The sequence below is a fragment of the Lissotriton helveticus genome, chromosome 8 (genome assembly GCF_964261635.1).
Source record: "Lissotriton helveticus chromosome 8, aLisHel1.1, whole genome shotgun sequence".
In the NCBI taxonomy this organism is placed as follows: Eukaryota; Metazoa; Chordata; class Amphibia; order Caudata; family Salamandridae; genus Lissotriton; species Lissotriton helveticus.
The window spans coordinates 1,058,606,395-1,058,634,000 of NC_136069.1; the positions used below are offsets into that span (position 1 = coordinate 1,058,606,395).

At 40.9% G+C, this 27,606-nt stretch overlaps 1 protein-coding gene across 1 annotated transcript in view; it reads right to left on the bottom strand.

The window, feature by feature from the left end:
• CFAP47 (cilia and flagella associated protein 47) overlaps positions 1-27,606 on the bottom strand; it is a 2,858,849-nt gene that overhangs the window by 2,336,872 nt on the left and 494,371 nt on the right. Inside the window, exon 27 of the mRNA XM_078657910.1 lies at positions 5,667-5,767. Coding sequence (XP_078514036.1) covers positions 5,667-5,767 — 101 coding nt within the window. The remainder of the gene's footprint in view (positions 1-5,666; positions 5,768-27,606) is intronic.

The following is a 27,606-nucleotide window of genomic DNA, read 5'->3' on the forward strand; positions in this document are numbered from 1 at the left end:
TGACGGAGCCGAGCTACAACGCGGCCATCACGGTCGCGAGCTTGGCTCCTCCCCCTACTTCACTTTCTTAAATTGACAAACACTAAAAGTATTTGTGGAAGACATGTTCGCTTCGCTATTAAGTGCTAAAATACTTCACGAGTTTCCCTTCTGGAAAACAGATTTTAGTTTTAAACTATTTTCAGCTGTCTTTGGAGGAGGAGAGGAGGATGGAAAGAGCTAGGTCTGCTTTCTCTTTTTAATTTTTTCAGGATATTTATAACATACCTGTTTGAAAGCTCACCAGTCCACATGACTCTTGCCCACATGAATGCGTCTCCTTGGTTATGATGTGAGCCTTTCTCCTCCTGACTCACTTTTAATGAGAACTTCCAGCAATTCTAAAAAGACAATAGCTTAAAAATGCTAATATCCTTTTGAAATTGTCCATCGTGTGATGCTATTAGACCGTGCCAGAATGGCTGAATCCCTTACATTAAATACCTGTAAGAAGTGCTTAATTTGAGCTGGATGATGCAGGCGGGGGCCTCGGCCACTTATTTTTGGGGACCGGCACAGATTTTTCCTCATCAGACTTTCATCCATAACAAGAGAGAGAAAAACACAAGTGGGAAAGAAGGAGGAAGAGAAAGACAGTAACACAATGATAAAGGGAGAAAGTACCAATGAAAATTAGTCTGAAAGAGTGAGCTAAAGAGGCAAGGAGTGTCCGGTGGTGGATGAAGGAGGTATGATATGGAATCAAGACTTAGGGGGTCATTAGGATGACGGGCGGACTTAGTCCGCCCGCCATCCTATCGGAATTCAGGACCGCCCGCCATAAGGGCGGGGGTTCCGTGGGGGAATTAGGATGTGCCCGCCACAGTGGCGGGCACATCCTGCATTTTTAGCATTGTGGCGGGCGGTGCTCTCAGCACCGCCCGCCACAATGCTAAAAATGCATTTCAGCATTTGGGTAAACAAAGCGGCAGGCACCACACAGTGCCTGCCGCTTTGTTTATGCAAATGAAGGGGGGTACCACAGGTACCCCCGTGTGCAACCACCACCCCTCCTTCACTCTGGAGGCCCGCAGGGGGCCCCCAGAGTGAAGACCGCATGCCTTTCCGTGGCGGCATTGCCGCCACAGAAAGGCATGTCTGAAAGCCCATGCTAATATGGCTGGCGGTGTATAATAGACACCGCCACCATATTAAACATTTTCCACCCGGCCGCAAGGCGACCGGGGCGGAAAAGCGGCGGACGGTCTTTCCGTCCGCCGCGGTCCCCCCCCCCCGCCATTCTAATATGACGAGGGGAATTCTGGAGAGGATGTCGGGCGGATTACCCCCGCCAGGCCGGCGGTGGCTACCGCCAGCCTGGCGGGGCCTATCCACCCGACATCCTAATGGGCCCCTAAGGGTCTGATTTAGAGCTCGGCAAACGGATTACTCCATCACAATGTTTTTTTTGTTGGTTTTTTTAATATTTTCATTTTGCATGTAGCACACAAAACATTTAATAATGCTTCTTCCATAAATTACACAAATTACTTACAAGAATCAAGATACATACTATAAATGATAAATACAATAGACATAGATAACTCATTCAGGAAACTTGATTATTTCCATTATCTCCATTATTTCCTAATACTTGCAACCTTAGTACAAGTAAATCCCACATGTAGCCAGTCTCCTAGGACATGATGGCACCTAAAACAACGAGGATGTTATAAAGTTTGGCCGGAGTAAAATAAATCTGCCATTTGCAAAAAAGGCCACCCTCCTTAAGTTAGCTGCTCTTACTGCCTTGCAGCTCATTTTATTAAAAATGTGCCATTGCTGGAGGTAAAGACGGCAGTCAATTAATTGAAAAAAAAATCCAAATGGGTTAGGACTATTTGATCGTTCTAGGTAGATTTGAGCAGTTTGTACCAATTGCCAATTGCCAGAGTTTTCAGTATAAAATGAGCCTTACTTAATAATAACCCTTTGGAATTATCCAAGTTCCTCAATCCCAAGCAGAACTTATTTATTTGGAAGTGGCAAAAAAAAGAGACGTCTTTATATTACTATTCAGTGACCTAGTTTCCTGCCAGGTGCTAAATCTACTATTTAAAAAAAAGTCCTGAAGCTTGGAGAATCCAAATTTAGCCCAGAGATCACAAGTCCGAGTGGACACGTGTAGTCCCAAGAGAAGGCATTCCACTAATCTCAATTGCGGGTGTAACCCAGGAATATCAAATGTCTCCCAAATCCTCTGGAATTGAGAAGCCACTATTTTGGGAAATTTGTATCCTGATCTCTCTGGAAGCTTAGGAATTCATAGAAAATGTGCTAAAGCAATCTCCATTTCCCCCAGCATTAACTCAAGACAAAAATTTGCAGAAAACATTTCTTCCAAGCTGTTATAATTTAACCAGTTGATCAGTGAAGCTTGGTAGTATAATCGTAAATTGGGAAACGTAAGACCTCCATCTATAACTTCTAGTTGCAAGGTTTCTATTTTTAATCTAGGTTTTTTACCCAGCCAAATAAAAGATCTCAATTCTGAATTAATTTGCTCAAAAAAGGATTGAGGTACTCTAACCATCAAATTAGAAAATAAGAATAAGAACAAGTGAGTATATTCATTTTATTAAGAGCTACTATGGCCATAATTTTCAGAGGGAGATCCTTCCATTGAGAAAGCAAGATTCACATTTTATTAAATGTAGGATATAGTTGAGCGAAAGCAGATCTTCCAAGTACGATGAGAAACAAATTCCCAGATACCTTATAGAGTGGGATCTAAGATATCGTCCCTGCATCGAAAGAGGTAAGGCTGCTGGTGAACAGTTAAAAAGAAGTGCCTCTGAGTTTGCTTGATTCATTTTATAGTCCCCAATAACTGTGAATTTGCTTATTTTAGCCAAAGCAAGTCTGATATTATGTTCATCGGCTGCCAAATATAAAGCCATATCATCGGCGAACAGCTTCAATTTAGCAGCACCTAGGATCGGGGTAAAATAGAGCGATCTGCCTTAGTGCATTGGCTAGCAGCTCCAAAAAAAGGAAAACAATATTGGAGAAAGGAGGCAGTCTTGCAGCATCCCCCGGCTGATGGAGATCGTGCCCGGTCTATTGCCTTTTATCATTATGGATGCCTGAGCACCTAGATATAGGTTTCTAATCGCTTGACAGAGTTCAGATGGAAGCGCCAATCTACTTAAAATTGCAAAGAGAACGTTCCACTGAACTCTGTCGAAAGCTTTCCCTGCGTCCAACATCATAATGACTGCCTTCGTCCTGTTGGTGTTAAAATAATCAATCGACTGGCACAAATAGTGAGTTTTAGTAGCTAAAAGTCTACCTGGGATAAACCCACCCTGGTCGTGATATACAAGAAAAGTAGAACCTTGAGATAAACGATTCACCGGAATCTTTGGAAAAATCTTATAGTTGTTGTTTAGCAGACTTATTGGTCGATAAGAATTAACCTCCTCCTCTGCTTTGCCTTTTTTAACAAAGCTAACTACCACAGCTTGCGTGAATGAAGCTGAAACCGCTTTGCCTTCCAAGATTCCATTAAATAAAAGCTTCAAAACAGGGCTGAGCTGAGGCAAAAAAAAGCATATAGAACTCTGTAGGGATCCCATAGCATCCACATGCTTTCGCAGAGGGTGAAGACATCACACCGTTTTTTATTTCTTCTGCTGTATATTCTGAGATTAAGCTATCTTTATTTACCTGGGACAATAAAGGGTAGTTAATACCGTTAAGCCAGGTATCCACTGCCTCTACTGAGCTGTTGTGAGGATCAGAATAAAGCTTCGTATAGTGTTCCAAAAAGATGGCCGAAATTTCCTGGGGATGGGAAGTAGATCTACCAGTAACTGGGTCCTTTATCTTTTTTAATAGTATTCTGATTAACCTTACGTTTTGCCGACCATGCTAGATATTTGCCTATATGCTCATTCTCTTCGTATCTTTTCTGTAGAACTGCGTCATGCGCCAGGATTTCTTTGGAAGCAAAAAAATCTTGTAAATTATGATTAGACTAAAGCAGCTTCATTTTATTTTCCCTGAAGGGTGCTGCTAAATATTGAGCCATCAAATTAGAAAACGTATTCTCAAGCTGCGACTTTTCTTCCTTCTCTTTGCTACTCTTGAATGCAATATAATTAAATACTTTCCCTCAAAAAAAGCTTTCAAAGACGCCAAACCTGCAAAAAACGGAGCTGTGTTTCTATTACATTTTCAGAAATCCTCTAGAAGCAAACCCGTACTTGCCACCCATTTCTCGTCAACTAAAAGAGACTTATCCAATGACCATCTAAGGTTTCGAGCTAGAGTTTGAATTGAAAATTGAATCAAAATGAATGCATGGTCAGAAAAAGGATTTTCAATAATCTCAGATTTGGTGCTTAAGAGAGCATGTGAGACAAGAAAAAAGTCAATTTGTGAGGACGAATGATATCTCTTTGAGTGGCAGTTAAACTTCCTCTCTTGGAGGAATTTGTCACGCCAGCAGTCAACCAATCTCAAGTCATGTATCAAATCTTGACATAGCCTGATGGATTTAGGTTTAGACTGAGATTTCTGGGGTCACGACGAGTCAATAGCTGGACTAATTAACATATTAAAGTCCCCCTCAATGACCAAATAACCTACTTGAGCAGTGGCAAAGTCATATAATTACTGGAGCGAATCTGGTTAGTCTTCTATTGGGCTATAAAAATGAACCAAATTAAATATTTGGTTGCAGACCTTCATTTGCAGCGAGATCCATCTTGCGTTATTGTCCTTCTGAACCATTATAATATCCCCCTGTATCTTTTTAGTAACCAAAATGGCTACCCCTCTAATAGCCGCACTTGCAGAGGCAAAGAATTCATATTGAACAAAAGCAAGGGGTTTATCCCTAGGCACGTCCTCCTTGTAATGAGTCTCCTGTAAAAAGATTTTATGGGCCTGGAAGGTCTTAAACAGGCCAACATAGAGCAGCACTTCAGTCTATTATTAAAACTGTTCAAATTACAGAAAATAATCTTTAATGGTCTAGAAGTCATTTAAGGATAAAAGTAAAAAAAGAAATATCATTTATTGATCCTCTACATTTCTATCAAAAAATTGCTACATTTTATATTTTTACCCCCTGCCCTCTGTGACCCTCACACCCTTCCCGCCCCCTAGCCTTCGTGAACCCTTCCTCCCCACTCCCATAGGATATAATTGTGACGTTGTGACGGAGTAAAATGTCCGCCAAGATCTAAATCAGGCACGAAGCTGCCTTGATACTCTGCATCCTGATATTCGTAGCACCGGCCACGGGCTTCTGAGCATAATTTTGGGCACAAGCACTTAATATTTTACTAATCAAGCACTGCCTATAGATATACCAACAGTCCTTTATATATATCTCAATTAGTTATAAAAGATGCACTACAAATGCTCTCCTACAATAGATTCTAAACATGGCAAACCAGTGGGCGCTCTTTGCATGGACTCCTCCAGAACAAGGTTCTAGCTCCATCGAGTCTCCGTTTACGACTAGGCTTCATTCTATCTCATGTTGACCCTGCCACTAATTCACTGGGTCTTAGGTATGACTGCATATGCTAGGCAGATCAACAGCTGTGATAAACTACACTTGAGAATGTTTTCAGAAGCAGCAAAATGAGAAAAAAAATTCCTGTGCGACCTACCACTTTTTAGGATGACTTGTTCATCTGTGCGGTGAAGTGCCAAGTGTGGATACACAGTAAGAAGGCAGTTTTCAGCTGTCCCAGCAACCTGAAGTGGAAACCTAAAAATAAACGCAAAAACAATTCTGAGAATGAGTGACCTCAACTCCGATTTACGAAAAATGCATGCTAACAGAATCTATTGTGGTATATAATTAAATCATAAATAACATGTTTATTTGTGGATTTTAGTAAAGCGCTAAGTTACTTGTTACTTTAGAGCACAAGACCGAAATAGCAAACAGGGCACGTAAACAGCACCCAGTTAAATTACATACAATGAGAGAAGACCCTGACTGATATTTTCATTGCAATCTGAAAATGCATGACAAGTTTAGTTTTAGTTGAGGAAGTAAAGTAGTAAAACATATGTAATCTGGTTCTTCAATCTGGTTTGGACCCAGTACATTCCAAAACCTTGATCTTTGGACTCCATGAGTTTTAACCCCATTTCTCATCATTTGAAGGCTCTTTGGGGGTCAGCTGGGCAGTTGACAACCTTAAGCTTTTGCGAAGGTCATAGAAGATATCAATATCTGCAGGTACCTAGGATAATTTCCTGAGTACAGTGTTTGAACATTGTAGAGATCCCTAATCACACTGGAGTGCTTCTATGGCAGACTTGATTTAGTCTGTCCTCTGAAGATTAAGTCTAGGCCTGGCATCCTGGTTTCAGAACTGTTTGTAATCTAATAATGCTTTTTGCTGGAGTGCAGTATGTATGATATTGTGATAATCAAGTTGTGCCATTACCGGCTTGTCAGCTCTACCCATTGGATGATTCAGATCATGTAGAAGCTTTCAAAGCTTGTCGCCATCACCTTCACTTGATGAATGAATCAGAGCTAAAAGTCTAACAAGATTCCCATTTTCTTCACTCTGTTGTTGCATAGAAGGGGGGTCCAAGTTCAATGAACAGGAAGAAGGTAAGGAATAAGAGGTTACTCTTCAAGAGTTATTAACTTAACCTGCACTCCAGTTATGCTCACCAAGCCCTCTTTCCTAAAGAGGAATCATGTTATCATGCTATTCTGGTTAAATGATCCATTTTCCAGGTGTAATTTGATTCGAGCGTTGTCATTGTACAGCTCAATATTCACTTTGTATTGGTTAAAGAGTTGTGCCAGAAAGCACAACTACATTTTGAATAGAAGGAAAAATAGGAGTGTGAACTTTGAGGAAGATTCAAGAGATTCTGATTGTAAGAGGTGCAAGCTTGCCCAGGGACAGTTGATGTATTTATAAAAGAGGTTTTCCAGGAAGGTTGCATAGTCAGTAGTGTAACGAAAATTGGTTCTAATGGAACTGGGCAAGGCTTCAAACTCCTCTGCTGTTATAGTACAGGACAGTGGTACTGAGACCTCATATTTTTGAAGAAGTTAGATGCTTGTTTCGAATCTAGTATGTCAAACCACAAAGTGAAGTCACCCATCATCAGAATCTCCATGACCAGTGTTTGTAGTTGTGGAGAAAGCAATTTGCATTTAGAAATTAGGTACAGAAACCTGGAGGATACCAAATCACAGTCGGATGAGTTAGCAATTGGACCGGATTCTAAACTGGGCAGTTAAACTATCAAATGATGCACCTTGAATATCACAATTTCTGTAAAGATTAGTCAGCTTTATGAAAAAGTTACTCCAAATACCCTCTTTGCTTTTCTGACCACTTCTGTGGTCAGTCAGAATTAGTTACCTTCTATAAGTGAGCAATTCAATTTATAACACCTTTCTCATTCATAAAATATTAATAGAACTTTGGAGCAATGAAAAGCAAACATTCCAAATAGCTGCTTTCTATCCTGAACTAGGACATTCATTTAAGGGTGTCACAAGAGTACAATAACAAAAAAGGCTATAGTTATCCTAAATTCCGATAAGAAACACCCACTGTGTTCCCTCATTGTTTCCAAACAAACATTCAGAGTAAGGTAATAATATAAAAGTGTCTCAGCCAATGCCAAGAGAATGAGGATGCCAAATATCCACCACCTTTTGACCCTATGTTCAGTGTGCCTCAGGGATGAAGATATAGCTTACTGACAAGGCATAAGTAGTTTGAAACTGGTCTGGGATTGCTTGCATTCCCCACCAGAATGGACTTGAATTGGCAGTTTGGGCTAGGCTGCTTTGACAGGAGCAGGCCCAATGACAACTTGGGGATAGCTAGGCTATGCTTGGGGTGGCATAGTGGGTGAAACACAAAGGAATGTTGCCCAGGCAACTATTAGTAGCTCTAACTATCTGCAAGCATTCCACCTATCATCTTTATGTTTACTCAGTATTAATAAGAAAGCCTGAGCAGGTTTAGGTCTCATCACGATCTCTAATCATGCACTGGTAACATGAAACTATGCATTCCTACATCTCTCCAAGAAGAAAACACTTGTGGTGTTTTGATCGGAGCTAAAAAATAAAATGGGGGATTCTTTCAATAATTTACAATGCGGAAACATCAAGAGAAAAGCCCTGGGATGCATTCTGTATAATTTTTAGACAGAAACACATTTCTGCCAATGTAGCCTAAAAGGGGAACTGGAATTAGACAAGAAGAAGTTGGAAGCTGAGTTTAAATTGGTGGAACAATCCTTTAAGGATTTGGGCTCTCTCAGAGACCTTAAAGAGTTTACTAGATTTAGGGGACACATTGACCCGTGTGTAGCTGCACTGCCTTAGAGGTCTCTTTTGAGGCTCAAAGAATGCTTCTATTAAATAGCAACTAAGGCTAGAATGCTTTTGCCAACAGGCTACGTAAAGCTAGGGAATGACAGTGGATATCCACTGTGATGGACTCTGCCAGATCCATGGTGAACTCAGAAAAAGGAAAGAGCCAGGTATACAACACATTCCTCTAAAAGTGGCACAAGGCGAAACATACAATCAGAATGCCATAACAAGACCTACATTAAAGTTCTGGCAAACAGTTTGCAGAATTTTATGCTCTTCTGGGATGATGCAGATCAATAAGGTTTAATGCAAAATAGGCAGGCGTTTGATGATATGAGAAGGGTGTTGCCTTTTGTGGACTTCCATTAGATGGAAGATCTCCATGATGATGGTTGTCGTAGGTGCTCAAAATGTATTTGATAGAGTTGACTGAACCTTCTTGAAGTATGTTTTAGATAAAAATCAGTATAGGCCCCATAATGCAGAGGTAGTTATACAACATCAAGGGCTAGGGAGAGTGTGAAAAGTGATAGGATGTATGTATTTAGATTACACGGAAGAACAAGACAAGAATGACCCCTGTCACCGCTCTCTTTTTTTACACCATCATATAAACTCCTATACAAAAAATTAGGGTACTGAAGAAGTAAAATGAATGATTTTGGGGAATGATTTCATTAGATTTATCTATTTGTAGAAGGTACTCCACATTTCTGGGTTCAAGGTACCCTTGAAAAGTCAGAAATAGTGAGTTCATAGATCCAACGAAGGTCTCATGAAAGGCTAGATAATATGTTTGCCCTTTAGACTGGCTAGTTTTGCTAATAATTTTGGCGCAGTTTAACAAATCTTCACAAATCTTTCCAAACAAATGCTCCTCCTCCTCAGCTCCTTCCTAGAAAGTTTCAGGATGATTTGTCATGTAAGAGGCAACAAAAAGGGGTGGGCGTCCCAAAACGTGTTTTACCCAGGTAAATTACCACAGGAATTTCAAGTAGTCATACAGGAATAAATGGCTGAACAGGATTACACTAGATTTGTCAGAAAGTTAGTTCTTCATTCAAAAAGCGTACTTTTTAAGATTCGGTGTATATCTGTTCAGACGATTTCAAGAAATTAGCATTAAAATTAAAGTAATATGCGGACAGTTGGTGTTAAGACGTGCTCTGATTAGCCACTGTAAAGGGGACTTGTCAATCCTGATTGGTTAGCAACAACCTGAACAAAATGTTGTGGCAGCCAGTACGGGACTCTAGGATATATTCCCTGTGTCCTGAAAATAAAAATAAAAAATATTATGAGGCAGAGTGAGCACACTCTGACTCCAAAGGGCATTAGAGGGGGTCCGAAAAGAGCCCCCCTTTTGATTGGCGGCCACAACATTGACAATATGTTGTGACATCCATTACAAGATCCTGAGATGGACCCCACTAAAATGTATTGTAGTGAAACCTTGTTTTTGGGGGACAGAAAAAGGAGCACATATTAAGGGTGATATAAGATTTTACCAACAATATAAATCATTTTTTTGATGGTACAATAATGATTTTAGGAAAAGTGATATTATTTATTTATTTATTTCCAAGGTTTTATATAGCGCTACTGGACCCGGGGGTATCAGAGCGCTTTACAAGATAGGTAAAACAATTACAATAAAGTACAACAGTGTGCATTGAAACATGAGTTACATAAAATAGGGTAATAGAATGTGCTGGGTGTTTAGGGGTGATGGAGATCAATAGGGGGGGAGGTGTTGAAGTTCAGAGGGAGAAGGGAGTGAAGAAAAGGGGAGAGCCAGAATGAGAGGCGGGGAAGGGGTTGAGGAGGAGGCGAGAATCAGGGAGCAAGGAGTGTAGAGAGTCAGACATCAGTGAAGTTAGGTTCCCCAATATTTGTTGTGAAGGAATAGTTTCAGTCTTTTTTTGAAGAGAGGGTAGGAGGGGTTGCATCGAAGATCTTTGGGGAGAGAGTTCCAGATCGTGGGGGCGTTCCCAGAAAAAGCACGAGATTGATGAACCATGTTTGATAGAAAACTGTTTTATCTCATTATTTTCTCATAGAGGTAATGGAAAGTACTACAGAAGCTAAAATGAGCGCATATTTTCTTTCTGTAAATTCACATGATCGTCCTCAGCCATGTTGAAAAAACTCTACCATACGGAGTACAACGTGTACTACCAACAGCAGCAGCAGCCAGTCTCTAATCATGCATTGGTAACATGAGACTATACATTTGTACATCTCTCAAGTATAAGGCGCCTGTGGTTCTTCGATCATTCCCTTCTAAAGGACATGATGAGGAGCCAAAACATCAAATAGAGGATTTTATTAGAGGGAAACGCATTTCTGCTAAGGTAGACTAAAAGGAAAACTGGAACCAGAAGAGACTGAAGTTTGAAGTTGTCCTTAAATTGGTAAAACAATACTTTAAGGATTTGGGCTATCTCAGAAACCTTAGAGAGTTTACTGTATTGAGGGGGCAAATTAACTATGGGTGAAATTGGCAGAATTTTGCAACTCCACATAACTCGTGTAACGCAGAGTAATGGACAAATTCTGCCAATCGCTGCTTGACGGAATTGTTTCCCACAAGGCTCCAGAATTGCAAGCGAGATCTGGCGTCCCCTTGTGACATTTTCTAATGTGGCCAGTCACAGTCAGAGGGCTGCTTCTCAAGTAGATTTGTTGCTGCCTGAACAGATTTTCTACTCAAGTGGCAGCAAAATGAACTTTAACGAATGCACGCACTTTCACACTACATGGTGCCGTTCGTGTTGATTTTTCAGTGCTGCTGAAACTCATAATTACTCATAAAGATACTATTGAGACAGTCATTCACTCACTATCACATCCATACACACACTCATCCACCCATACAGTCCTGCACACATGCTGTCTTCAAAACATATACAGTGAGTCACTCATTCATGCATCTATGCGCTAAGTAATACTCCCCACCGAACCATACAGACACTCATACTGATACTCCAAAAACCAACTAATAACCCATATAGACACTCATGTAGCTAATCACCATCCCATGCAGCCACTTATAGACAAAGTGAGACACTGATACAGATATTTACATATTTAAACATTGCTCGCTAATACATGGATTCACTAAGATACACTTAATAAGTCAGTCATGCAACCATTTTTACAGAAAAACATCCATTTAAACACTTATTTACCCATTTATTATTCCATCGACCTTTAGATATACATATATAAAAAATATTTATTTTTCAGAAAGACACACATTCACTGGATGATGTCATCAGTGATGGCATCAGTGATGTCATTTGAGATGTCATCAGTGATGTCATGAGTAATGTCACTGACCATATCATGAGTGATGTAATATGTGATATCATCAGCAGTGCATTGCGGGCCGCGCGAGTTATAGTTAGCTGAACTAACTATAACGGGGGAATTTCAAGGGTTTTGTATGAGTGAAATGTCCAGCTAACTACAACATGTGTGAAACCTATGGTTTTTCAGTGAATATATATACATACATATACACATACATATATATACATATACATATACCCACCACCAAAACAATGTACGCTTCACTCTCCCAGATTAAGTTTGTAATAAAGATTTATTTTAGGCCATTGCCTGCTCCAACTACACCTATGCGTTTCGACTAGCCAGTCTTGGTCACAGTGTTGAACATTTGTCCTACTAAACTTTCACATGTTTATACCACGAATCCCATTAGCACATTATGATGCATCATGGGAGAGGTAGTTTTAGTCACTATTTACATATTGTTTCTTGCAACAACTTTCGTTTCGGTTTGTTATTTGGCAAACAATAATAATACAAATACATTCAAACACTTGTACCATCATAAGTGGAATTGATTTTACACATTTTAAGTTGTTAACATTTTCTCAGGGTCCATGCATCCCTGGCATTAATTTAGCAACCCCCGGAGAGGTGGTGGCCCTCAGGGTGGGGGGAATCCGTGAAGCCCCTCCATTTAAAAAGAAATAATGCCTGGGGAGGTGGTAGTACCTGAGGCAGCGGGGGAGGCCTGTCAGTAATGTTTTAAAGAGGCCCCGAGGAGGTGGTGGTTACAGGACATAAGCGCCAGGAGGGGGACCCGTGTACCCCCTCCTTTTTTGTATAATGCCCCGGGGACCTAGCCCACCCAGGGGCTGATAATTAACAAAGCACGGGAGCCTGCGCTTCATTTTTTAAAACACTGTCAGCTGGATTCTCACCACAGTTCCATCCCCGCTTCAGTGAATAGGGAATAGGGAAAGCTAGAATTACTGTTCGTCTCTTTACAGATATGAAGCAAGAAGGGAACTGTGGTGAGAATTGCCCAATATACACACATATTGCATCAAGTTAATAGATATGCTTTTTTATTGTACTCACGGGCATGTCCTTTTATTGTGTTAAAAATCAATAAAACACAATAAAATGTTGTTAAATAAAGATAGTGCCATGCATTGTGCTTCTTTATACAGGATTTATTTTATACACTAACCAGAAAATTTAACAATTTTGATATTCATAGGTATATTTCCTATGTTTGATGCTAGAATTTGAAATGCAGAGAATGTTTTTGGAGATAAATGAAGTTCAATATGAGCCGGATAATAAAATATCATTATTATGCAGGGTGAACATTCCAATGATGAATACACACTTCAGGCATTCGACAAATGGGCAAACTATTTAGCTGTACAGTGAATTGTTTCTTCATACTTTTATGAATAATTGTTTCTTCATACTTTTATCCATCTGTGGATGTTTTGCAAAGCACAAGAAACTGTTACTGCAACATTTAAAAAATACCAGTTTAATCTGGGTGATAATCGAAAAGAATATATGAGGATGCTATCTATCCAGAACTAGAGGAAATTGGGCTGGTTTCTCAGCCAAAAGGTAAGAGAGTTCTGTAGGGTGATTACAGCACCACTGAGCCATTGCTTTATCATTTGTAAGGTATTGAATTGCTAAGTTTCTAATTGAAGTGATATTTGCTCATGAGACCTTGATAGCCACCAGAAATGTTAAGAAGGTTTTTCAGCAAGCACAGTTGAAAAAGGTTACCTAACCTCTTCTCGAAATGTTCTTGCAATGTTTTAGATTCGGAGAAATGCTGAAAAGTGATGGCACACTGAGGGATTACATGGTACTACAGAAACACTGGCAATCAAATGGTCATTATCACTTCACTTTTCGTCTTGAAAAGGTTTTACAATGTACATAGATATCATTTTCATTTTAAAAAATCGTGGAATTCAATGTCAAATATTCTTATGTGAATTTTAAAGGAATCACACTGTCAGTCTGTACTTTTTTGCTACCTGCTTAAAGATTTTTTTTTTATGTGGCATAACACTGATGTTGGTATTTTAGGATTATTACTTTTCATAATATATTTGTAATGAATGAAGCTTTTACCCAGAAAGTGTATACTGGAGATAAATGGGGAAATTCGGGTGATTTGATAAAGGCAGTCAAAAAGGTTGAGAAATAGAAGATTGAAATACCAAGGTCAATAAGTGACTTATGGAATGTGAACACTTCTGGTTTGGTGTCAAGTGCCTGGATCAGTGCTTAATTTGAGCAGTTGGGTGCAGATGGGGCACATCAACGCTCATTTTTGGGGACCGGCATTTATTTTCCCTCAACAGATTTTGATCCAGAGAAATAGAAAAAAAAACACAAAAGAGGAGAAAGAAGGAGAAAGAAGGAAGAAGAGAAAGACAGAAAACAGTGACAAAGTGAGAAAGCAGGGATGAAAAAGAACCTGTAAGAGTGAGATAACGAGGCAGGGAAAGCTGGTGGTGGATTAAAAAGGCATGAGGTGGAATCACAATTAGGTAGCCTTGATATTCCGCACCCTGACCTTCAATAGCGCAGGCCACGGACTTCTGAGCAAAACTTTGAGCACGAGATTTAATCTTTTACAAATTAGGCACTGAACTGGCAGGTTATTCCAGAGCTTGGCTCCAAGATAGGAATAGAAGCAAGTGCTCCACAGTACCGGCCGGTTCAGGTAAGATCGGTGGAGCTGAGTGGGGGGGAGGGGGATTTCGACAGACGACAAAGGAAAAATAATAATTTATGTAATTTTCCCTCGTGGTTGTCTGTTGAATCCCCCCCAACCCGGCCCCACCGACCCTCTGCTCTTACCTGCCCTGGCTGCACCTGGTGCTCCATCTCTTTCTTGAATTTAAGAACATTTGGGCATAGGTAGGAGGTAGCTCTATAAGATCGACTCAGAATTCAGGAACATAACGATCTTGTAAATAAACTGGACCAGTGTGACTTCAGGTAATTTTTGACTTGAAACACTTTTGTGAAGTTATGATGCACCAGGCTAAAGGTATTGGAAATAATGTCGTTTGTGACTGGTAGCCAGTGTAAAGTTGATAATAGTAGGCAAGTGAGTGCATGCTGTGGCAGTCAGCATACCAACCACATGGCTATGTTTTGAATACATTGTAAATGAATGAAGGATCAGACGTGAGGTCCTAAATAAAGTGAATTACTTCAGTCCAGATGATATAAAAATCATAGCTTGGACTACTACTTGATAAGCCTTAGAGGGAAGGAAAGGAGTGATTTAACTTAGAGTTCCAAAATAAAAAAGACAAGAGGTTGTGACTTTGCTGTTCGGGCCGAAAGAAAGAAGGTACTATCAAAGCAAATGCCAAGATTTTGAACTGACAGGCTGGTAGAGGCAGGTTACTAAGGTTTCTTGGCCGGCAACCATTGGACCAAATACACAACAGTTATTCAAGCCACAGGTTAGGAGCTAGGGGCCATATTACATACAGTGCCCCAGGGGTGCAATGGGCATGTGTGCGCCTTTTCTCCACCCCTATGGCACTGTAGTATTACAGAAATGGCCGCTTGCGCTTGTGTAATACCAATAGCGCTGGTGCTATCTTAGGAGGGCATTATAACATTTGCATGAGGGTGTGGCCCCATGCAAGTCAGGGAAGCACTACCACTGCATGTGAACTATATTATGGACATGGAAGCAAAGGAAAAGAGGCCATCAGGAGGAGCACAGTCAGTGCCTATCTCCTCCACTCTCTCCTCGCTCCAAGGGAGCCTAAAGAAAAGGGTGAAAGAGGGATCCAGGGACACCAGAATCATCGGCCTTGAGGGGAGTACACTCACTAACTACACCCTGCTGTAGTAGTATCCTGGAAAAAGAGCACTAGTGTGATGGAACCATACTGGTGAATTTTCACTAGGAGAGCCACCTCACCCTGAACTCTTTTTTCAAGGTGAAGGAGAGCAATTTCAACAGGATTACAAAAGGAAAAGTGTTTACAATGATCACTTTTATGAGTAGGGAAACAATTTCAATAGCTGCCTCAATCACCTCTGTTGAAGAAAACAAAGTCCTGAGACCATACTCCTCTCTTGTCTGGAAAAGAGGTCCATAACAACAAACAATGTCAAATTGCATGGAACCCGTCACAGCCCCATTACATCTGGCAAAAAGCAAGTGCACAGATGTTTAGAGAATGATTAATTATAAGAATTGACCCTTTTGATTTATTCAAGGTTAGCTCATTTTGGTTCAACCAGAAGCGGATCTTAGGGAAACATGGTCGACTGGCATCTCAACCAGTTTCTCCTCCAAGGTATGGAGAACCTAAGTGTCATCATTATACATGTGAAATGGAAATTTGAATACTTAGTCTGCCAGAGATTTTATATAAACATTGAAAACAAGGTGACAAATGGAAAACATTTACAACAAACCATAAGCCAACTTTTTTTGTATTGAGATAAACGGCTGATAGATATCTCACTATTACGTAAGAAAAGAATTGACAGGGTGCTACAGATCCTCACCTGCCTAGAGCACTCTAGAAGTAATTTTGGTTGTAAACCCACCCTCCTCTAATCTATTCTATATTTATGTGTGGAAAGGGACCATATGCATCCTAATGCATTGTACTATGGAAAAACAATTAGAACAGTGTACTGTATGAAACCCACAATTTCAGCATGGTCACCTCAGATTTTTCACCTTTTGCTGGACTCTATATTATTGCCAGTGGTCGCCTGTCTCTTTGCTCCCTTTAAACATAGCGAAATTGGCATATTCCTGATCGGTATATTTAACTTACCTATAGGTCCCTAGTATATGGTACAAAATACAACCAGGGCTTCAAGTTATATGTCACTAATGGGCTGTAGCATCTATTGTGCCATCGACTACTGTAAACACTCAAAAGGTGATGGGAAAATGCTTGCAACAAGTCTAATCGCTCGAGTGGCATTCCAACCCATCGTTCCTTTGCCCCCAACTCAGTCATAAGCAAATCAGTCTTGACTCTGCTCCTATAGGAACAGTCCAGCCCAAAAAGGGAAGCCAGGTCCTCCCTGACCCGAAACACAAGCGACCAACAACCAGTTTGACCTTGACTGGTGCTCTTCGGTTGGGTGTATCTTGCTTCCAGTGGCACAGTGAACAAGGGACCCACGGCTGGTCAGACCCTTGGCCACATAGGGCAGTATATCAAACAGACAAAAGGTGATGGTAGGATACTTGCAACAATTCTAACTGCTGTGAATCACTCGGGTAGTATTACAATCCATCATTCTTTGGCCCACCATGCCACCTCAGTTTGGTCCCAGCTATATGCAGAGCGAAAATGATCATGGGTTCCTTGTGTTTCAGTTCAGGGAGGACCTGGCCTGGCAGTTAAGTCAGGACTGTTCAGATTGGAGCAGGGTCAAGACTCATTTGATATGGCTGTGTCCAAACTGAGGTGGCATGGTGGGCATAAGAACGATGGGTTGAGGCGCTACCCGAGCAACAGCCAGTGGTTAGATTTATTGCAAGCATTCCTCTCATCTTCTTTTGTGTGCTTAAGCGTCCACAACAGCGATAGTGTAAATCACAGGTTCAGGACTACCATTATATTCTAACTGGGGAAGTTTAAACACTGCAGTTTGCCCTACCAAATAACTGTTTTCAAAAGGTAAAAACCTTTGTTTTAAATATTTCCAAATCACCCTTATGTATGCCTTGCAGCCCCCCAAGGCAGGGTGCATAGTATTTAAAAGTAGGAAATGAAGAAATGTAATGTTAACATGTTCTACAGTGACTAGCACTCAAATACTGTTGTCCACTGTGGCAGGCCTAGCTTTCCTATGTAGAAAAACAGAATACAGATTAACATCCTAATACTGTATCTCATTATTGGAAATGGGACTAGCTAGAAAAATAATTAAACAACAATATTAAGAGTTATTAAAAAATTTGGCTTCAATGGTGAAGTATGATTTTAAATAAATATTACGAAAAAGTAACTTTTAGAAAGTTAACTTTCCTGTCTGAAGTTCCTAGAGGGTAATCTGCATTTGCTATCAAAACTTCTCCCAGCCATGGGTTAGCATTTAAATAGGTGTGAAAGTGAAATGGCTTCCAGAGAAAACAATAGGTTGAACTGAATGAGCAGAGGCGACTCCTCTGAACCTTACAGAACAAGCAGGGCAGGGGCTGTGAGCATCATTTTTAACAACACAGAGTTAAACCCTACTGGAGTGCGAAATCCTGCATGACAGGACTGCTGGGTTTACATGTAACACTGGGGAAACAGGAGGCTAAGACTATTCTTGTATATTCACTGTCTGATTGTTGAGAGGTCTGACTCTGAGTTTATTGGGGGTACAGTGGCTCATTTAAACTGGATGTTAATGTTAGCTCTGGGAGGATAACAGGATTACAATCGTACATTCCCCACCCATACCCCCAGCCTACAGAGCCGAGGTTTAGTGTGGCTGAAGGCTTTCACCATCTTAAAAATATCCAAACTTGATAGGGCTGGCCCCAGAAGTCAGTCCCAACCATTAGCTTGTTTCAGGAATTAATGTGGCTTCTCCAGCCACTGACTTTGAGCCTGCTATTGGTTTTTACTTCTACTGTCGTCCCGATGGGTTTTATAAGTGGTGAACTGATTCTTTTTATCTGCACCCTGGCTTCACTGCAATTACAGGGACAACAGAAAAACCTGTGTCTGAGGGCACACAAGGCGATACCTTACAAATATGCAATGACCTAGAGAAGTGATCAAGAGAATTATTTGAATAAAAATAGCAAAACTCAATATGGTACACAGTGCTAAAAAAATTTAAGTTGATCCAGTTGAAGACCACATAATACTGGATATGGCAGAACATAACATGCCAGCTCATTACTGTAGTGATGTTACTACAATGCCGTACTTACATTTACCAATTCCTATAAACAGCCTATTGAGATTTCATTTACCTCCACTAATCCATCATTCAAATATGTTTTACACCAAACAGCAATAGATGAGAACTGACTCGCCTTGCTGTTTCTAGAGAGTAAAATAAGCTATTCATGAAAAGCTAAATGATCATCTACCTGTTCTACAGTTGTGGGGTTCCAATCATAACAAACCTGACTGAGAAGGAGCAATCAATGGATTCAACCTGTTTACTAGATAGTCACAACAGAGGATCTATACCTATACATATACCGGTCAGTCACAGTCTTTCCTTTGAGTCTTTACTGGGTTTTAACAATTCCGGTACTAGAACCTTACTGGATCGCATGGCTAGAATATAATCCTTTCAGCCTCGTGCAAACAAATATTGCGACCAGCTGTTTTAAAACAAGGAGAATCATCCAACTCCATCAATAAACAGGGTGTTCCTAGACTAGAAAACTTCTAAAAAGAACACCAGTGTAGAGACAGATCTTTCATATCTTCACTTGCAACATTTCAGCTACCGAATATCTTGTATAGTCAACAGGCAGACCACTACCCTTTAACATTTTAGACTATCACACTACATTAAGCTTCTTTAGATATTATGACCTATCATTTCAATTCTCCATGAAGACTGCACGTAACTCACACTCATCGACCAAACACAACAGCCTTCTCATAACTTCAGACACATTAACATGTTAATGAGAATGTTTGCAATAAGCAATCGCACTTGATAAACAGCTTCAACACTCCAGTCCAGCATTCATCTGCCCTAGAGAGAAGCTCTCAGAGGCTTTTGATGAGACTATATGAATTGTAAAACTACTCAATCCTGCTCGGATAAAGAACATGAGGCCATATGTACCAAAGGACTTTCCCATAGTCACAGAATGTGTTAAACCCTTTGATACATCTGGCCCATGGTAGCTTAAAATATAAACCAATATCAGTGGTACTAGTTATTTATAAGAGGAGAACTAAACACTATGAGATGCACCCTCTCAAGCTCCTGGACCAAAACATGGTGAGAAAGGTCAAGAAATTGAAACAGTTCCAAAACACCAATCACATTTGAAGGTGGGGAAGAACAGAATCATGCAGGTGGGGGGGAAAACAGACTCAACCTACAAGGTCATGACTCATCGCTATACAAAGTAATGAAAAGAACAGTGGTTTCACGCTGCTGCGACTCTTCTCTGATAGGACCCAGGCTGTGACACTGATGACAGAAATGGCCCACTTAGATATTGCTGTGGCTATGGGGAAATATATGCAAAAAGTGAAGGCAGTTTTATATCTTTTTAACGAGTTTTAACAAATAGCTATTTTTAGATCATTTAATTGTGGGTTTTTAGATTAAATATGTTTTAGGAGGTTTTATGTGTGCTAATGAATTGCTTTGTTTAACTTGCTGGAAGAACCTTTTATCGACATGTATTGTTTGTGGACCAACGGTCCGAATAAACGTGAAATAAACTTGAAACTTGATAGAGAAACGTATTGCCCACAAGTGCCTTTCAAGCAGAACAAAACTATTCGCCTGTGAACCAGCAGCACATAAAGTGAGACACGCCGACCAGCAGTGTAAAATACATTTAAATTCCAGGAAGGGTAAAACAAAATGGTTTTGAGCAAAAAAATATTTTACAAATTCCATTTGGCAAACAGCTTCACAATAAACTCTGATACAACGCTATCAAGATCACTGAGTGAAAAAGATCTTAACAAACCTAAAAAAAACACAGCTGTAGACAGGCTACTCGTAGATCCAGTAAAAATATTATTTTTAAATCCCGAAGATTTGTTGATTATTAGCAAATGTTGAGGAGATATCACAAAAAGAACAACTGGAAATCCTAGTTGATGTGAGAAACTGAAGATGGGGAAGACTTTTGTAAGGGATCAAATATAGAGGTGTCATACAAGAATCAATACAAATGTCTGAAATTTAGTTACCCTTCGACAAAAAAGAAAAACCCAATGGAATATTTGACATTCTGTACAACTCAAATGTATATGCTTTGCAAACATTGTCAGTGAATGTTCCATGTGAACATCAGAAGTCCTTTTTTTTAGAACTACTAACAAGGGCACTGTTCCTTGTTGTGAACAAGGAATGATTAGGTTCTTTGTTAACAAAAACAATCAAGGGTACTTATAAAGACAAAGCTGTTAAACATTGTTAGAACTGACATCCTTAGGGTGGTCTACCTCCAAACGTTTTTTTCAGTTTACCTCCACTTTTAGCTGTATCTCTTTGTTGGCCTTAGGACTCTGAGCACTTAACCACTGCTATCAATCAATCAATCAATGCATTTATAAAGCATGCTACACACCCGTGAGGGTCTCAAGGCGCTATGGGGGGGAGGGGCGCTGCTACTGCTCGAAGAGCCAGGTCTTGAGGTGCTTCCTGAAGCTGAGATGGTCCTGGGTCAGTCGTAGGTGAGTGGGGAGGGAGTTCCAGGTATTCGCTGCCAGGTAGGAGAATGATCTTCCTCCGGAGGTGGTTCTGCGAATTCGTGGGACGGTGGCGAGGGCGAGGCTGGTGGAGCGAAGCTGGCGAGTGGGAGTGTAGAACGAGAGTCGGCTGTTGAGGTAGTCGGGGCCCATGTTGTGGAGCACTTTGTGTGCGTGGGTGAGCAGTCTGAACTGATCCTCTTGTTGACGGGGAGCCAGTGGAGGTTTCTTAGGTGGGTGGATATGTGGCTGTGACGAGGAATGTTGAGTATTAGACGTGCGGAGGCGTTTTGTATGCGCTGGAGCCGAGTCTGAAGTTTGGCGGAGGTTCCTGCGTATAGGGTGTTCCCGTAGTCCAGTCGGCTGGTGACAAGGGCCTGGGTGACTGTTCTTCTGGTTTCGGTGGGGATCCATCGGAAGATTTTTCAGAGCATTCGCAGAGTGTTGTAGCATGAGGATGAGACGGCGTTAACTTGTTTGGTCATCAAGAGGGAGGAGTCCAGGATGAAGCCCAGGTTGCGTGCATGGTCCGTGGGTGCTATCACTGCTAACCAGTGCTAAAGTGCATGTGCTTCTTCCCCAAACATGGGGACATTGGTGTATACATGATTGCCATATTTACTTTACTTGTAAGTTCCTTGTAAAGAGGTATACCATATATCCAGGGCCTGTAATCTAAATGCTACTAGTGGGCCTGCAGCACTGGTTGTGCTACCCACATAAGTAGCCATTGCAAGGCCTGTGTGTACAATTTACTGCCACTTCGACTTGGCATTTAAAACCACTTGCCAAGCATTAAACTCCCCTTTTATATTACACAGAAGTCATGCCTAAGATAGGTCCTAGGTAACTCTAAGGGCAGGGTGCTATGTAACTAAAAGGTAAGATATTTACATTTAAGTTTTATATGTCCGGGTAGTGACAAACAGCTAAATTCATTTTTCACTACTGTGAAACCTACTCTTCTCATAGGCTAGCATTGGGAATTCCTTAAAACACTTTTAAACTGTAATTTCTGATTAGAAAGGTGTAGCTGCATCATGCTTCATATCTTTGGAATGGCAATGACAACTCCTCTTGAGTGTCAAATTTGGATTTAACATTACTATTTTAAAAGTGCCACTTTTAGAAAGTCTAAGAACAACACATATGTCATACATGTTAGCATTGTTAAAAGCTTTGATCACTTTAGAGAAAAGATTGTAATGTTTGTTTTCATGTTTTTGTGTCTCTATGGTGTACAATGTTGAGAACAAAAAGGTTGTCTCAACCAATGAGTATCACTATTTGGATAATTGTTAAAAAAATGTTTTGAAAATACAATACCAAATATCAAAATAATTAAATATTTGGTCAGATCAAATGAGTGGTGTGATCATGAAGTAAGAGTGTTATTTGATATCAGTACTGCCATATGTGTTGTTCTTGGATATTTCATTGGCCTAGCCTTACTAATTATGGGCCAAAAGCCCTCTAGTTGCTCAACTGTTAGAAAGAGGACATTTGCCTGCTCTTACTGCTTTGTTGGCCTTGCAGCCTATCTCCATACATTCATTGGGACGTCTGACAGCTACATTTTGTGCATTCCCTCTAGACAGCCACAGGAAGAGTGGGTGTGACAGACAACTCATCTGCATTCATCTACATTCTGATAGCCATTCCTGGGCAGGAAGAGTGAGGAGAGCTGACAAGTATACCAGAATAATCAGTGTCCTATGTTCCACACAAAGGGCTGATTACTCTCTACAGATAGCCTGGCAGACAGGGCTGGGATGAAAGGGGACCTGTGCACTTCAAGGGCCTGCTTTGAAGTCACCCCCACTCCAAAGGCACATTTGGGTATACGTACTGGGAGTCTGACAAGACTAAAACAGTACACTACTGGACCAGTGAAGAACTCTATCTGGAGTAGAGACTGCTGTGCTCCAAGGATTGCCACTTTGCTTGACTGCTGCTCTGGAAGAGCTGCTTTCCTGCTTTGCTGCCTGCTGATCTCTGCCCTGCTAGGACAAGGACTGGACCCATTCCAATTGAACCCAGAGTGACTCTCAGAGTTTGCTGGCTTGCTCCCTGTTCTGAAGTCTCAGGGCAATCAAAGACTTTCTATGCAACCTTGCAAAAGTACATGGACTGTGCCCTCTGTGAGTTCTGCCTTGGTAAGTGGTACCCATGCATTCCTGGGCCATTGAAAGTGAGCTTCTGCTGTGCAGAACTATCAAAATTAGTTCAGTGACAGCTTTGCAAAGATCGTAACCAATGCATTGCCCTTCAACGCCGTCGCAGGAGCTGATCGATGACATCACTTCGATAAACTTTGCTACTCAATGACGACAGACAGCACAGCTCGACGATGATGCATTGCTTACATCATAAATGGGTTCGTCAACGAAGCCTCCAACACTGCGCAGATCGGATCTGACACATCGCCTCCATCTACAGGATTGACGATGATGCAGCACCTTCTGGACTCCTCGCATCGAGTCTTTGACATTGATGCTTCATTCATCCAAGCTACTTTTTCAGCAGGACCTGCGTGCATCCCGCAGCAGGCCTGCCCTCCATCGCAGTCGGCCTGAACTACTTTGGATGTACCCCGTGTTCTAGCCCTATCAGATGTCCTTGGTTGGCACTTTATGACTCTAAGCTCTATATTTCCATTTAATCATTAACAGTGTATACCTCTGGTTCTACGTATTGGAATTTTGTCAATTTAGTTTTGTTTACTGATAACAATATTATCTCTTGTTCTAACCCTGATTGGAGTATGTTTATGGTGCATTCATTGTGTTACTATGTGTGTGTGTGTGTAGCACATATACTTTATACATTGCCTCTTAAGATAGGCTTCACTGCTCTGCCCCAGGCTACCAGAGGGGGGCACAGGTTATATTTTAGTGTGTATCTAACTTACCCTTACTAGAGTGGTGGTTCCAGCTTGTATGTGGTGCATACTCTGACGACCAGGGACCCCAGTTCTAACAAAAACATATGAGCTGGAGTTAGCACAGAGGTCTTCAAACGTTTTTGCTACCACCCTAAGCAAAATATGTTCAAGTCGGCCCCCCGTCCAAAACTTGATGGCTGTATTTCATTGGGGTGGGGAGTGGAAGGGTTGGAAATGAGTGCAAGGGACGAGCTTATCATTTATGGGGTACTTTTTTCTATAGCTCATAATCCACCTTAAATATGAGACGTATAAAAGAGTAAATATATCAATCAACAACGGAAATTGACCAAAAAACACTACTCCCCATAAGTGGTGTGTTGTCAGCCCCATAGACTCCTAGGACCCAATACACCTACACCTGCTGCACTAATGACATCTGTGGCCCTGAGTAGCAAGCAGTGTCCTCTGGCTCTTTCACCCCATTCCCACCATGCCAGGCCATCACTTTAATCTTGAAACAGATTAGCTGTCCCTTTCAGAATAAAATTAGCTCCCAAGTATTGCCCACCACATTGCCCTCAAAATAATGCAATCAAGGAAAATGAACCTCCATGCCTCTTCTATAAAGTAAGGCCATCATAACTGTGACTTAGTGGGCACTTTGCACTCTAGGGCCCTAGTGCCACTGGACCTGCTTCACTAATGAGAGCGACTACCTAGCGAAGTGGGCAGTTCCCTCTGCCCCTTTTTGAAAACATGGGCCTCCATCTTGCACCAATTCGCGCTCTACCATCTCTCTGAGGCCTAAGCTAAGGCGTCTCTTCTGCTTCAATTTTCCCCTATCTTGGGCAATTGGACCAAAACCCAAACCAACACTGGCACAGAAATGGTTTACTGGTGCCTAATCTAAGAAAGAAGGATAGTGAAAAACACGAATTGGGAATTAGCCTCTCACGCTCCCGGCCCCATGACACTGCACCTATGGCACAAATTAAACCTACTCGTGCGTCCACTGGGCATACCAAGTCCCGCGTTAAAATAAGTATTTTAAAGATGCAGTGAACATTGCAGAGCAATAATGATATGGAAATGTACTAAAAGAGGCCATTTTTTTGTAATCAGGTCACTTTGCACTAACTGTTAATTGTATTGAGTCTTTAAAACACATATTTTTATATAAAAGTAAAGAAACTTTTTTTTCTCCTTCAGAAACATTTAAAATAGCAGCCGTGACATCAGAAACCTATTTAAAATGGCGGCATGGCTGATTGTGGCAGGAGATATTAAAGACGTTAAACGCCACTATGCCGCTTAACGTATGGGGGTATATATTCCTAAATGCCCATATCAGGAAGAGGCTTTAACTGGGTAGGTAATAGACGTGTCAACAGTTCAGTGTGGCAGAAATGCCCCAGCTTCAAAGAGTTCTTTATCTAAAAAGCCATATGCTGACATCTCACTAATGCGGTCTTGAAAATCCATTCAGCGTGGTGGATAACGAGCCGGTTCTTTGGAGAGCTAAATGCATCCCGAGGTTCTGGGAGCGACAGTACACAACAGGAAGGAGAGAAGGCACAAATTAATTCCTGCAGTGGTTCTCTTACTAGGAAGCCATTACAATGCAACCGCAACAAAGGAGAGAAAACGATTGAGGCGTTCACAGCTAAGTGCAAACTTTCCCCAGTGCCTCATGTATCACTACCATACAGCGTTTATTTGAGTGCCTGAGGCGTAACTCACCTGAATAAGGGTTTGGAGGTTAACAGCTTCCTCGTGGGTCTGTCAGTATGAAAACAGCAAGTCGTATAACTTTAAAGGAGCGGAAATATTATTTTGTACTAAGTGTACTATCAGTGGGGCAGACATTGAGTTTCTTGTCACTTTTCTAAATGCCGCTTTTTTGAATTTTTGTTTAATTTATTTATTTTAATTTCAGGTCTTTTGTATAGCTGAGATCTAGTTCCTAGAAACCAGGAAAACATTTAGGTAGATTTTTTTGATTGTAGCAAGGGCATCTTGATCATGAGATGTTGCCCATAAAATAGGATGAGGTGTAGGGTCTAGCTGAATTCCAGAGACCAGGATGCAATGGGTAACAGGGACACGCAACTGACTTATTGACAGCGCAGCCTACAGATGGATTGTTAGTTCACAACTTTACATTTTGGAGCACAGTGGTAAAGTGATTTACTACCCCTCCCCTCCCTGGAAATACTCTAAAAATGCCTTTGATATGAGAAATGTGCATTGTCCTTATTGGGTGGGAAACTACCAACACCCACAAGCTTACGAATATATGGATGTTCATTTACATTTATAAGTGGTTTAGAATCCCAGCATTAACCCTAAAACTACCAATGTGACAATTTGACCTTAGTGACAGAATTTTTAAATTCATACAATTACACCTCTGAATTATGACTGGGGTTGGTGGATGCTCGCTGGGTGGAATGCCCCCAAGCAGACTACACCTGCAACAGAATAATTTTCTTTACGAAGGAAGCTAAAAAAGCTAGGGCTCCTGAAGCAATACTTCCTGTCACGAAAAATGACCCATCAAATTTGCTTCCAAAGATGGCTCTCCACATGAAGGCAGCAGCCAGTATCAAGAAATCCCCGACTGTAGTTAGGTTACAGTTCGGAAAAAGCCAAAACAACCAAGACTAAATAAACCCGATAATGGACATATTGCTTGTCCCAGCCACCTAAACCATCAACCCGTCCCTTCTTCATTTGCTTCTATGTTCCCTCTTTTCTTTTCCCCTAAGTTCGGTAGGCAAAGGCCATGATACTGTTAAATGGCATTAAAACCTTAAATTAATATTACTATGCCGATGCCAATCAATGTAGCCAATTCATGTACAAATGTGGAAATTTGAGTATAATGACAACATGATCTTATTCGTACATGTATCTTATGAATGTAAAATTACACCACTCCTGATTCTGTAACATAGCACCAAAAAAGTCACCTTTTTCCTAATGGATTTTTTCATTTAGGCGATTCTTATTTACCCAATAGACTTCCAAAACAGTTTCAAGCAAATTGGACCAAAGGAGCATAGCAATCCTAGAACTGCCATCTTAGCTAAAAAAAATATCTATGTGATTGAGCGAAGCATTCTAATGAAAATCAAATTAAAAGTAGCTGATTGAACTCTAGTTTCCGAGCCGTTCCTTTAAAAATTTCAATTCATGGTACAATTTTCCAAGCAATTATATACTTTGGGATGATTTTGCATTTTGATGCTCCCAAAATATCCAACATGTAGGTTAAGGACACCTCCCTGCCACACAACGCAATCCTTATTGCCTATATATATATATATTAAAGACGGGAAGGGACGCAAGAAACAGGGTAGGGCCAGAAAACTCATTTTATTTCAATAAATTATTAACATCATGCCTTCGTTCCAAAGAGAAGACAAAATGATCCCTTGTGGGACCCTACTAGGAGCAATAGTTCCCAAAGAGCATTAATGCCCAAATATGCAAGTACCTACAAGTAATGGTGGAGCAGGACTTGTGTCTATTGAAGACTATATTATAGAAGGACTATCATCAAAAACAGGTTTGTCTCAAGGCATCCTGGTAGGCAGAGATCCTGCCCAGTATATAAACTCCACACACTGAAAGGCTGAATC